General features: G+C 35.8%; 1 protein-coding gene across 1 annotated transcript in view; it reads left to right on the top strand.

The window, feature by feature from the left end:
- CRIM1 (cysteine rich transmembrane BMP regulator 1) overlaps positions 1-14,595 on the top strand; it is a 171,102-nt gene that overhangs the window by 77,272 nt on the left and 79,235 nt on the right. Inside the window, exons 3-4 of the mRNA XM_062489193.1 lie at positions 4,068-4,310; positions 10,849-10,969. Of these exons, the coding sequence (XP_062345177.1) occupies positions 4,068-4,310; positions 10,849-10,969 (364 nt within the window). The remainder of the gene's footprint in view (positions 1-4,067; positions 4,311-10,848; positions 10,970-14,595) is intronic.

The following is a 14,595-nucleotide window of genomic DNA, read 5'->3' as shown; positions in this document are numbered from 1 at the left end:
ATAAGCCTGAACCTTCAGACCTACAGAAAGTAAAGTTTGTCTTGAAATTAAAAACTTTTACCAGTAGTAGTTTATATCACTGTCACTGATAAAATGAGGAACTTCATTTGAAATGATCTCTAGAACTGCCTTTTAGAGTAGGGATTAAGTTTACTTCCAAGGATAGAAGTCTTATCTGGAATTCATCAAAATGTTAGTTTCCCTGTCTGGATTGTGTTTGGTTTATTAAGAATGTTATATTTCTAGCAACATTTCTGAATTTCTTAAGAAAATTGTCTGTCTTAGAATAGATAGTTTGTGAAAGCTTGATTGATCCAGACTCTTCTTTATCTCTGTAGAGATTCTTTGTTGGCTCAGGCTGCTGAGATGTCAGGAATACCAGAATGCTTCTAGCTTTGGTGGTGTTTGATGAAGAGAATGTGTCCCACAGAGAAACCTCATCAGAAAACCAACCAGTATTTTCTGTTCTTTGTGTAGCTATTTGAAATGCTGCTTTTTTTTGAACATAAAGGCATCACTTGCCCCCAACTGTGTTTTTCTTAGTGAATTATCAGTTCTAACTCTTATGGGAAACTTGATGGATGCATCTCTAAAAAGTAATTTTCTCCTTATTAATGGTTGGGGTATTTTTTTTTTTGAAGGACATATTGAAATGCAATTGAGTTTTATGCTATAGCAATTTTACTGTCTTGACATGCAGTTAGGGTTGTATGAAATTCTTCTTGTGAAGGAATTTGCAGTATGGGTGAGTACAATGTGACACATGTGTCTTGCTGTATAATCTGTTTGCTAAGATGCCCTGTTATTCAGGAATATGTATATATTTGCTATACTTATTTGTTTCATAGGAAGTCATATATATGTAGTCCCACATACAGTTCTCCCTGTCCTTAGAAGCCCAATTCTTTAGGTTCACCATGGTGCTTTGAAAAATGAAGTTCTCCTGTTTCTGGACACACATAGTATTTGTTTCTATTCTATTTATGATCAAAATGGAGTTTAAGTCCTGATGCATTGTTTGACTGTGAAGACATTGGTCAGGAAGAATCTGATTTGTGTAATAGGCAGTAGCTTAAAACATCCAGAGGACAGGTTGGTGTATTGTTGAGTACGTGTCTGTTTGACAGAGGCAGTAGGCTCTTGTGAATCTACTTCAGTCTGTTGAGAAGCTGCTTTGAAACAGTCTGTCTGGTGTGTAAAAGGGGCAAAGTAGCAGAAGTATCAGTGGTGAGTGATTTCATAGTGGTTTTTTGTGGGATACAGCCTGGCATTACCCTGGTTTCTGTCTTGAGGCGGATGGTGGTTTTTTTATTATTTTGTTCTTACATGTTTTTTTTAATGTTCCTTTTGTAAGGGGTAGAAGTGTCTGTTAATAAAGGAAAAAAAAGCTATTAAGCAGTTCTTGTTAGATGAAATCTTTAATAGCTGCATGTATAGGAATTAAATCAGGAATTCTGCTAAAGCAGTGACATTTATGGCTGTATTAATGTTTGTAGTTTATTTTGAGAACAGATGAAATTTTGATGCCTCCTTTGAAGAAGTAATGAAAAGGTAGAACTAGTTTAGTGTAATGAATCCCTGTGGATAGAGAAGATTTTGTCATTTGCTGAGTTAACAAGAAGAAAAGCCTTGAAACTTTTCTGAATGGTTGCTTAGAAGTAATGTCTTTTATCCAAACTTGGTGTCAAAATGAGGATTCCACATCAGCTTTTACTGAAATGCAGTAAAACTGAGCAGCCATCTTACACTGCAGTGAATTCTGGACTTGGAAAGCAGCTACACTAGTGTGATGCTAGCTGATTAAAGCTTCAGCTAACATGTAATAATGCTACACCTGGGGCTGCTGGATTTTCATGTTTTAGATAAAGATTCAAGGCAACACTTTATGTACTGCTGACCACGTATTGTTTTATTCAGTAGCTGCTTTCCATAAAGGAAAATGACATCTAAATCAAGAAACAAATCGTGATGTAGTCTGCAAAAAGTTTCTCAACCTGCTTTTGACTCTGCTGTGGGCTAGAGCTTGGGAAGCTGAAGGACAGTTGTCTGTTGGTTGATCCAGCTTGGGTGAATATATTTGACTTTCCTGTTGCTCAGTTGCATTTGTGTATTGGGAAGGGAATGTTTCAACATGTACAGAGTTTGAGACGTAATTTGGAAGCACAATATTTACATGAGTATTAATAGGGTGTTATTAGTAGGGTTTTGTTTTTATTTTTCAGGACTATGAAGTACAAAAGTGACAATGACACTGGATTAAGAAAACCTTTGGTTTATAAATACCTACTGGTGTTATATTACCTGGTATTAAAACATAAACACATCTTTTGTGAGGTGGTGGTTATATTTAAATAATTTCCTCTGAAAATAGTGCTGGCTTTATGCAAGAGTCCTGTCACAGTCTGTAACCTTTAACTATAGTGAGCACAATACTTTAATGTGGAAAAACTATCAAAAATAACTGCAAAACTCTGAGTGAATATTTAATACAAAAATACTTGTCATGGTTCTCTGTAATAAATTTCTCTCTTCTATTGCTTGTGATGCTTCTTATGTGTTGGTAGTGACATGCCCTTGTTTTTATATCATTGCTAGGTGATCTTACCAACTCCATCAGTAGACTTTGCATTGCTCTTCCAAAATGATGCATCTAGAGTCCTACATAGTGTGAATTTGAGCAGTTTGATGTGCGTTTCTGACAAACCTGCCTTTTGGAAAGTTAGCCAAATTGATCACAAATAGTTTTTCATGTATTTGACCAATTGCATAGCTCAAATTTTATTTGTATTGAATTATCTAAGCAGTCCTTAAGGAAATGCTTATTTTCATCTAGATATGTAAATGCATCCAAGTAAAAAAGAGCGTGTCAATTTCTATCTAGTATTTAAGGAAATTGGAAGATCACTGGATGCATAATTCTAAGGCACATAAAGTAATGAACAGTGGGAATTTAAGGGTCACCATGTGTACAAGTGGTCTATCAAGAGCCTATCATGAGTATGTACTTTAAGGGCTGCTACTGCAGCAGTTCTATTGCTTCTCTGTGCATGTTGAGCAAACATGCAGTGGAAAATGAAAATAATTTTAAAAGCTACAATGTCAAGCCTTTTATTATATCCATAAACTAAAGGCTATCAATTAAATACTGAAACTAGTATGTTATCTATTATATATACAGCTCTCTGCAGTGAACCTCTGTGATCAGTAATGTTCTGTCTGAACAATGTGTTTAATAAAGCAGCTAAGAACCTAAACATAAGGGTAGGTTTGAAAAAAGCCATTGGTCTTAAAAATGTTATTTAAGTTCTAGGCAAAATACATATCTAGTCAAGGTTGTTTTAAAGATAGATGGAAATAGGAGGATTTTTAACTGTAAGAAAAGTGCTATAATGCTATCTAGTAGCATATTTAGATTAGTAATCTTTGGTTGTAAGAAAAAAACATAAAATACTTGTACATGAAGGAATCATAGAATATCCTGAGCTAGAAGGGATGCATAAGGGTCATCAACAGACCTCATCATCACCATAGTCAGACCTCTTCCCTCTTAGTATTCAAGATGCTGTAGTATGTATGGACAACACTTCTAATGTGAACACTGGAAGTGTGTACAGGAAAAATCCTCTTCTGCTAATGTTTTCAAATATGAATATGTGAGTGCTCAGTTCAGGTTAATAAATCAATCCATTTAAATCAGTCCATAATGGAATGTCATAGAAGACTGAAGGAATAGGTGTGAACATCAGGGCTGGCATGATAGGACAAGTTGTTTAATATCCTGGTCAAACGTAAGTTCACAGCTCTACTTGAGACTGTGTGGGTTCAGCCATCATATACATCGTCTGAATTATAAATTTTGTAAAATATTTCATAAGACACCTAGCATCTTGCCAATAACTGTAGTTTTTAAAGCTAATTTTTGCTTATCAGCTCAGCAGCAGCTGTTTCCTTTTCTTTTTTGTTGTTTTGTGGGGAGGGAGAAGAGAGGGAGCTTTATCTGAGTTAATCTTTACAACTTCAGTGATTTACTGACACATATGGCATGATGATTTTTCTCTCCCTTTCAGAAGAGAAACCTGATTGCTCCAAGGCCCGCTGTGAGGTCCAGTTTTCTCCTCGATGTCCAGAAGATTCCATCTTGATTGAAGGCTATGCACCTCCTGGTGAATGCTGTCCACTCCCAAGCCGTTGTGTGTGTAATCCTGCAGGCTGCTTGAGGAAGGTTTGCCAGCCTGGCTATTTGAATATATTGGTTTCTAAGGCATCAGGAAAGCCAGGAGAATGCTGTGATCTCTATGAATGCAAGCCAGGTAAAAGTAGATATAATTTCTTTTTCCATTTTTCAATTTTTTCTGTCTGACAAGAAAAATGATCTATATAATTGCATCCAATAAAGCCTATCCAGCCTCTAAATCTTCTGATTATTCTTGAAAGTTATTATATGTATGCAATACCCATTTAAAAAAAAAAAAAAAAGATAAAAATATTATAGTAGATTTTACTGTCTTTTTTCTTTAGACTTCAATTTAAACTGAGAAGCAAGGGAAAAGTAACCTAGTGAGAATATTGCATTTCTGGGAATGCTGCTAGTGCAAGTGACATACTCTATATATTGATTAGATTATTGAGGTTTTTCATTATAGGAATACATTGTGCATGGACAGGGAATTAGTATTTCTAAGATCTCTCTATCTTATCAAGTGTTGACCCTTAAAAATTGCAGAGCAAAATTTTTAAGGATTATGGAGGGGCATACTAAAAAACTGTGCAACTTTTTCAGTATTTACTTGTCTTCTATTTAATGAGAACACAAATCACCATTTCTTGTGATTTATTATTCCAAGTGAAGTGGAAGATGTAATTCACTCTTTGATCCAGGCTTTGGTAAGATAGATAGTCAAAACAGAGGACTGAAAGCAAGCATATAAAATGGTATAATCCAAAACATTATATGCAAACAGTTTCAAGTGTGCTTAAACTGTGCCTTTCCTATGCTTGTTTAACATTTTCTTAAATCTTACACAGAAGAAGTATTTATATCTTCTAGTGCTTTCTCTTTGTGTTTTTTTTCCCCCTAATATTCAGTGCAAATTTGTGTGGAAATTTAAGCAGACTATTTTGTACCATGTCCTGAATAGTTGGTGAACAAGTCTTTACTATAATTTCTTTGCTCTGGAACATTTTGTCAACCATGGGCTTCTTTCATCTAGAATTAGCTGTAATTTCTTGTGACATGGTCTTTTTGGACTCCTCCCCGGATATGCTTCCCTTCTGTAAGTTTTTTTCAGTTAATCCACACTTTAATATGTGTCATCCAAAAGCAGACTAATATTTTGGGAGAGTTCTTCATCAGCGCTAAATACTTCAAGGTAATTGCCTTCTGTTTCTCATGCAAAACTTTAAATAAGATTTTAACTGTTTTGCGAGAAGTATTTCTAGTTGGTGAACTCCTGTGATGCCAGGGTCTTTCTGTAGTATAACTGCTACTGAACAGTTATATTTGTGCATTTTAATTCCTCCTATATACTTCAATTATGCCTTTACTGAATTTTGTCTTGCCGACTGTGGATTATTTATCATTTTCAAAAGAAATTTTTGCTCTGATCACGTCCTCCCAAATATTATTTGAATTCCCGTCTTGTAATTGGCAAATAAGTCTGTCCAGACTTTCCCATGGAAATTACTTCTTGAAAGCTGTTTTAAACTTGCTAGTTTTACAGAATCTTCAAATTGAATATGATTCTCTATCACATTAGTGAATTTCTGTAACTCTGTTTTGTTTTCTGAAGCAGTCTGTATTTTTTGCTGTAGGAAGTTTTAAGAACTGAAAGTACGTGGGACTGGAGAAATGAAGGTGTGTGTTAGGAGAGTAAGAGAGCAGGGGCTTTGAAGAAATTGGGGAAGTAAAGAAAGTAATGGGACTTAAGGGAAGCACAGAGCTTTGCAAATGGGGTTTAGAAACTGAGAGATCTGGTAATAAACTCTGCATCTTCAGAATCTGACTTGGTATCCTGAAGAACTGTAGGCAAGAAGAGTTGGAGAGGACCTGAACTATATGAATTGTTACCGAAGTGCCATGTTGCTAGAAAAATATGGGTAATGGACAGAATAAGGTGTGCAAGGTTGGTGTTCATGCAGAGACTCTTGTGGGGCTGATGTCATCAGTTTTACTGAATGTGTCAGCAAGTCTATGGAGTTAACATGTTAAACAGAGAAAAATGTTTCCATTATTTGCCACAGACCTGAAAACTTTAGTTCTGTGAGTAATGCTTCCAGAACACTCCTTCTGCACCTCGATGTCTGCTTAACCAGCATCAACAGGGGTTTTACACCAGCAAGGGCTTTCTGGTGGAAATAAAGCTGGGAGGACTAATTCCTATGACAGCAGTGCTGCTTTATGCCAAGATAAAGTGCTTGTGCAATTAAACCATAAATTGTGTTTATTGCTGTTCCTTAAAAAGACACCCCTGCTCTCTAGTTTACTCTGGCATTTGAGTTGGGAGCCTTCTGCTGAGAACTGCTTATGTTCAAGTGCTGTGGTTTGCAGTGGAGTTAGTGAAAGGAAAATAGAAAGTGCTTCCTCAACACTAAATGCTAGAATAAAAATAAAATACTTCATTTTGAGATCCATCTCCTCCTCTGCCCGTTTTACTTTAGGAATACAATTGAAGGCATTGGTATTCAGTTAAAATGTATACTGAAGAAACTTAGTCATACTTGTCTATTAACCTCCAGATTAATCTGCTTTAAATGTTCTTACCTGTTGCTCCACCAAGTATCTCATCACAGCTGTGGCACCTACTGAGCACAAGTGTGTCATGCTCATTTTTTTGCAATGCTCAGAGATGAGATGGGAGAACCCTGGTTTGGTTCCATAAGCAGCCCCTTTTATGCCTAGATGTGTGTAACTGTCCATTCATAAGTAGGGAATTTTGTCTGTGTGCATTGAATTTAGTTTTAAGAGGAGGATTGCATTTCTCAAAATGTATTTTCAAACATTTTTTTTTTCTTAATGATAGTTTGAATAAGCAATCTCAAATGGAACTGCATAATATGTTAACAGCAAAAATAAAAATAACCCAAAACAAGATTTGTGGGAGAGTATGTGCTAAACCACTGTGAACAAGGATGTTTTAAAAATCATGCTTGTTTATTTAAAGACTGAGTTAACATCTAGATTGAAATGTATTTTGCTGAAGTGTTGATAGGAACTCTAGCTGTCACTTCTGAATAAAACAAGTTAGAGAGTATACTTTGGCAGTTGTCCAACAGATGTTTGTTGTACCTTTTTTGATAACTTCTCTTGTTATATATGGTGCAATGGAGAGTGTCATCTTTTAGTTTCTGTCATCTTTGGGAAAGCATTGGAAAATACCTGTCATGAAAGACATAACCTGTGTTGAAAAGACCACTCATTTGTCATTTTTTCAGAAGTCTTTGGGCAGAGCTTTCATTCCCTCATCTCCAGCATGGCCTGAAAATTACTCTATTTTTAATGTACCAAATATTGGTTTAAACACAATTGTAAAGAAGATGTTGTTGTTTATCTTACTTTGGGGAATTCTCTACAGTCAGGGCTTGATGGAAAGTCTGAGATCAGCAGCATGATTTAGTAGGTAGTATGTAATGATGCACAGGGAAGTAGCTTGTGCTCCACCCTGATACAGCTTCAGCATTGAAAATCAGGTCTGGAGCTTATACAGTCTTGCACTAAGGACAAGGGTCAGCAAAATCAAGTTTTTATACACAGCTCAGAGAAATAGAATTCTATAATGTTTTTCTTTTATCCTCTCTTACTTACAGAATAGTACTTATATTGTTTTATTGAATGATTTGTTAAAAGCTTATGTTGGCAGAATTTGAGATAGGAGTGGGAAAGGATTGGACAAAAATGGTGAGGAAGAATTACAGATCCATTTCTAACAGAGTGGGAGAAATGGCTTTTAAGTTCATAATGAAGATGAGGGAGGGGACAAGAAACAGCAAATGTGGAGATCCATGTTGGGAAATACCTGGATAGGACACTTAAGAAAGTGGTTCAAGCAGTGGTATAGCTGCTTTGGAGGTCCAGGAATGCTATGGTTATAGGTAATATGTTCTGAAGTGTCGGAATGTAAAAAGGATGCCTTGTAATGGATAGAGAGTTCCTTTCTACTTCTCCCATGGCAGGCAATGTGACTACCATTACCATGTGTAGTTGTGTTGTGTTGCATTGTTCATGAGTAACCGGTTGAAATGAATCTGAACTGAAAGCAGAGGATGTCATGTAATGCTTCCATGCTGTAAAAGCAGACTGTGTGTCCTTGTACTGAACCCTCAGAAATTTGCAACTTTTGAAGCCTTAGCCTGTGCTGAGCCACTGTTTCATTAAAAATGCAAATACTGACTTGTTCCTTCACCATTAGATGCCTAAGTATTTATTTAGACCTTGTATTAGTTGAAAAACCAGCCATTTTATTAGTTGAATTATGTCACAGTGAAACGTAACACACCTAATATACTTCAACTTACTCTACTAGAAAGTTTTATTCACCTGGTTTCATTAGTGGTTTCAAAACCTTTGGTTTTGTAATCTACAAAGGAAGTAGTACATTACTGCAGATGTCAGGCTCTGCAACTGTGACAGAGTTTCTGCTACATTCTTGTAGAAAAGTGGTAGGTCTCAGATGCTTTTATATACAAATTCAGTGCATGTGAGAAAATTCTTGAAGACTTGTAAGCAAAGGTTGATTGGGTGAATCTTCACTGATAGGAAATTGGAACGTATTTATGAGTTCTTGAAGTCACAGATTTGTCATACTGTATTTAAATCTTGATGTTTCTATGATAGACAAAAAAAAAAGAGTTCATTATAAGCTGTTACTATATATCTTATTCTAAACTTCATGAAATGTGCATGTGTTAATTATTGGAGTCACAATAGGATGCAAAAAGAAAACTAAACGGTCAGTGGCAAATGTTTGCAGTCTTATTTCTCAGGACAGTAGTGCAGCTAATCTGGGAGATACCTTTTAAAGAAGTGAAGAATCCAATCACAGGCTCTTCTGTAACCTCAGAATAGTTTCAGCTTATCTATAAGTTTCTGTCAATACTTTTTCCAGTGTGAGAAACCTGTTCAAATCTGAAAGAAAGTAGGAACCTTTTTTCCTTTTGCAAGTATTTTTCCTCTCTTATCTGTCTTCATCTCTTTCCTGTGAGAAAAGTATGAGAGAGATGGGACTGTTCCATCTAGAGAAGAGAAGGCTCAGGAAGATCTGGTCAATGCAGTGAATACCTGAAAGGGGTGTAAAAGCAAAGCCAGTGGTGCTCAGTCACAGGACCAGAGAGGCAAGAGGCACAAATAGAAACACAGCAGGTTCCCTCTGAATATCAGTAAGCACTTTTTCATCATGAGAGTGACTGGGCACCAACAGTTCTTCCAGAGAGGTGTAGTGGAGTCTCCATCCATGGAAATACTGAAAAGCCAGCTGGGCATAATCCTGGGCAGCCAGATCTACATGGCCTGTCTTAAGGACCCCTAACAGGTCCTATCCTACCTCAGCTGTTTTATCATTAATCTAATGATGTAATAATAAAGAGAAAAAATTATGTTTGAGTAGTCTTAACTTGAAGTTTGTTTGTAATTTTTTTGAATTTGTACTTGATTAAAAGAGGCGGACTGGGCTGCTTTTCAGCATTAGTGAGCCATGTATTATCACACTGTAACCACTGCAATGGAGATAAGCAGAGCAGATGTAATTCTGAGACTGATGTCTCATGATGGCCACATCAGTTATTGCTATGTACCACTGAGGATCAAGCTTGGAAAATGCAGGACCAACCAGAAGAGAAAAAATGGGCCTTTGAAGGCTATGAGCTCTTGCAAGAAATGTGAGTAGTGTTGTCAGGCTGCTTTAGTAGCTCAGTAAGATGCTGTGATAGTGTCAATACAGCACTGCAGTTTAATCAGTAATCAGGGATACCATACTGCATAATTTGCAGTCTGATAACATTCTGTTCATCCTGCTAGCTCAGTCAGAAAGTAGTGCATTTCTTAAAGAGGGAACCATGTCTTATTCTGCACTTTCTTAGTGTAATTAAGAAAAGGCATGGCAGATACATACTACCTGAGCTGGTAGTGTTTGTTACATGGGAGATTTAGTAGCAAATAAGAGAAAGATGTGTTTCAGCTTTCCTGAGTATAACTTAGGACATTAAATATATATTTAGCCTGGTTTGGTTTGGTTTGTTTTTGTTTTATTTTCATTTCTAGATATTTGTTGCTTTCTAAAAACTGTTGGTCAGTCTTTCTTGTTAAGTAGAATTCTTCATCCCACTAATGCAGAAAGATTTCTTAATTTGCATTTAATTTTTGCCATATATAAGTATACGAACAAGACAACCTAATAAAATAGTCTTTAAAATGTACTTTACACATGCACACGTATATCTGCAGTGTATCTATTTTTATTCCTATAACTAAGTACTTTGCTGTTTAAACAGATTTTAATTAGTTAAAAACTAAACAAGGAATTGTTTACTGTTTTAAAAGCTGTGGGGAATATATATTCTTGATAACTAGGGTACTTCTGTTAGCTAATATTCACAGTTGTAATGATTCTGTAAGGTTGCCTAACATGTAAATTTTTTCTTGACTAATACTAGTTCAATTGCTTCCTAATAACTTTAAAAAGTGAATCTTAAAGAGAAAGGGAGGCATTTTGTGACATTACCTATCAAGCACGCATTCACTGGATAACTTTTGTGCCTTAAAAGGCTGATGCATAAGTGGTTGCTTATGAGGAGGTAATTTGCAGAAAGCTTCTAAAGCATGAGTAAAAGAAATGTTGTTCTTCCCTTCCTCCGTAGTGTTCAGTGTGGATTGCAGCACGGTCGAGTGTCCTCCTGTTCAGCAAGTTGTTTGCCCCCTGGATAGCTATGAAACCCAAGTCAGGCTGACGGCCGATGGCTGCTGCACCCTGCCCACAAGGTTGGTGTCTCGATGGCTCAGTGCTTTTAACTTTCAAAGTTTAAGTTTTGAATGTTAACGACAATTCAAGTGCTGTAAATACGTTATGAAAATGCGTACTTCTGCGACAATAAATGCTGGTACCGAGTAAAAGCTATGTGAAGTAAGTTATATCAGTCTGATGGAAATACAGAATCTTGTCCTTTAAAAGCAGGAAAAAAGTCTTCACGGTACAGATGCATGAAGTTGGTTTTTGCTAAAATTATTTGAGGAGCATATGTCTCTAGGTTGACTTTCAGTTAATTAAATTAATTTTGCAAAAGTTAACTCCTTACCATCAAACACCTTCTAAAGTTAAGTGATGGAGATGACAGAAGACATGCTGGAAAAAAAAAATCTCATCTACTTAAAGGAGAAACAAAGTCTAATTTTTTGTATGACCACTTTAAAAAGTGAAAGATGGAATTCTCTGGAACTGTAGGGAAACGGAAATTCCAAGTACTTTCTTGCATTTTACTTTCTGTTGTTGTTCAAATAGGTATAACTTACTGTGTTTTTAAAACAAAGACCATTTTAGAGTTGGTTTTGCTCCACAATTATGCACCACTATTTGAGTTTGTGTTTTTACAACAAATTTCCCAAAATCTGATTCATGCCAAATAAGTGCATATTCAAGTAAAAATAAACATAAATGAAAAGGTTTTGCACCAAAAATAGTTTTGTTTTTATTTTTTGTTGTAGATGTAGCTAGTCAGCTTACTTAGTCTTTGCAGCCATAAATGCTGTCATATTCTCAGCCCCTTGTGTTAAGTAGTAAAAAACTTGCAAATAATTCAGAAAGTAGAGGATGGCAAAGATTGTATAATCAAGGTTATTCTCTTTTGAATACCCTTTGGGTGCACATTTACTGTGGCATCGTCTTTAAAACTGTCGCTTCCATAACATATGAGAGTCTCTAATTGCGTGGAGAATCAAAGATATTTAATAAGGCAGAAAAAGAGATATGGAAAAATATAATTTCATGCACTAATCCTGCCTTTTAAATTTGAAAATATATTTCTAAACTTGACAGGTTTTATTTGTAATTGTAGAATACTGATAGTAGTCTGATTCTTATTATCCTTACTTTGTGAATGCTACAAACGTTATTTGGTTCAGAGATGTTTTCTTTTATTTTCTTGTTTTCTGAATTTTGTATACCAGAACATGGTATGGTTTCTCATTATCCTCCCTTTGTTCTTTGACATATTTTCAGTAAACTTCCTAGGAAGTGCAATGATGTATCAGTTCAGAGCTGACCTGGCTGGCTGGGACTGTGCAGAAGTCTGCAGATTTTATACAGTCATCATTGTTGCAAATATAGCTTATTATGATCAAGACAACTAGAATAAAATGCTGCTAAGAGCTGTATTCAGAAAGATAGATTATAAAGTCAAAGAATCAGTCACAGATTAATATTTCATACATACAGAGTTTAGATTAACACTTAGTAACGTTGATACGTTAGAAAGATTAATGGTACATTTCTACTTCCAAATTTGTTTCAACTTGTTGGACTAAAAAATTATACATAAACTAAATTATTTTTGTTTCACAGAAATAAAATTATGTTCTATTTTTATGCAGTCTAATATGATTTGTGGTTTGATTTTTCTAGTGCTTGGGTGAAGGGAATGAAAATTATCCACTTTATTCTTCGTCAGTGATAACTTCAATATTCCTTCTAACAGGAAATACAGAGTACCAAGAAAATAAATCTTCATTTGCTTCAGAAAAATTACCAATTTGAAATATCTTCTATTTCTAATATACAAGTGGGAACTGACCTTAAATAAAACACCTACAGCACTCATTTTCTTGAAAGAATCTTTTTATTTTGTTGAGAATGTTTAATAGCAAAGTCAGTTTGCTGAGAGCTAACTGATGTTTGAAGCGTCCTTGTCTGCATGTGTGGCAAGTCAGTGATGAAACCAGTCTTCTCTTCTGCTCTGCACAAAGGTTCCAGTTGTACAAGCAGGCCTACAGCCTGTGAATTACTAGGTCACTGTGAATTCCTGAAACCTCTTTGAAATCAGTAGTTTCACATTCCTGAGATCAGAGTTTAACAAGAAGTCAGAGCTAGGATAGATGAGTACTTAGCTCCTGGAGTCTTAGGATCTGATCTTCTGGTCGAAGGGGGCTTTGTGTTAATACCTCTGCCCTCCCTGATGCATAAAACTGCAAAATACCTGCACGATTAGCATGACCTAGTATGTCTGCAGGCAGGTAGAAACAATTGTAGGTGTCTTGTACTCCTCCACTGTATTTTAATTTCATGGCTCAATCTACATTGCTGTGTATTGTTGTTATGTGGGTTGCTATTTGGATTGCCTTAAATCAGCCAAAGCAATAATACACTTTTTAAAGGAGTAGGTGAGAAGGAAAGAAGTACAACTGCATCTCGTAGCAATATGAGCATCCAGATGCTTTATGTGTTGTATGCCTGCTAGAAATATATTTAATTATTTTAATTTTCATATACTACTGTGCTTCTTAAGGAAGACAGTGCCATAGTCACCATTCATGTGCTGTAAGTAAAGATGTTATTTTAAGGAGGGAGTAAAGGGATACAGACGTGGGGATAATAGAGAAGAAAGCTTTAAAAAAGTTTAGGGAAAGAGAAGTGCATGTATGAAAAGAGAAAACAGAAAGGGAAACAAAGTGCAGTTACTTGGAACATGGAAATTGAGCCATTTGGCACCCTTTTTAGTTGAAGGGTCTCCTTAAGACTTGCACGTCAGAATTATAGAAAAAAGCGCCGATTTATGAATGAATGAGTCTGTGGTAGGAAAACAGGATGGTTTTCTTTAATTTCAAAATTTCTTGGTGAAATATTAAGAATCACGAAATAGCTGCATTGCCTTTTCTGAGATTCAGTTTAGAATCACCTAATTGCATATCACTTTTTTCATTGTTAGAATTAAGTTTGAAAGAAGTGGCCCTGTATTTTTTTGGTTAGAATAATTTATTACAAGCAGAGACATTGTTCCATAAAGTCATGGACTTTAGGCAGTCATTTAGGCTTCATGAAATTGTGTTTTTAAGGCTATGAACTCTATGAAGAAATTATGATCATCTGTTTCATTTACTGCCACTGAAATAAAAGCGTAATACAAGCAGAACCAGAGAGCAATTAAAGGAGAGTGCCATGGTTAAGGGCAGATGGCATGTCACTGAGCTGATTAACAAGTAGTTGATAATTTGACATACAGTAGGAGCAGATTCTGCCTCACATCTTGTTCTTGGCCTGTTTCTTGTACGTAATATGCTAGGAAAATGGAGATCCTTAAATCTGACAATAAATTGACATTTCTTTGGTGAGCAAACTCTTGAATGCATATTCATAACAATGAAAACTCCTTGAGCAGTGCCAGGGAAAAAGTGGGAATAGTAAACATCTGAAACCATAAATTCTTGTTCTTGCACTCAGAGGTTACGTTTAGTTTCACACTGACTTCTAATGCCGTGGTTCAGACAGAACAGAACATACTGATTTGGCATCAACATCAAAATACCAGTTGCTTCAGCTTTCATCAGGCTGTTATGAGACACTTATCTTAAATTCCCAGCAATTATGTTAAGAAAGCTGAATGTTTTGAAAACAGGAA

The sequence above is a fragment of the Cinclus cinclus genome, chromosome 3 (genome assembly GCF_963662255.1).
Source record: "Cinclus cinclus chromosome 3, bCinCin1.1, whole genome shotgun sequence".
Classification (NCBI taxonomy): Eukaryota; Metazoa; Chordata; class Aves; order Passeriformes; family Cinclidae; genus Cinclus; species Cinclus cinclus.
Note: the sequence above shows the minus strand (reverse complement) of the source record. Positions and strands in the feature narration are given on the sequence as shown.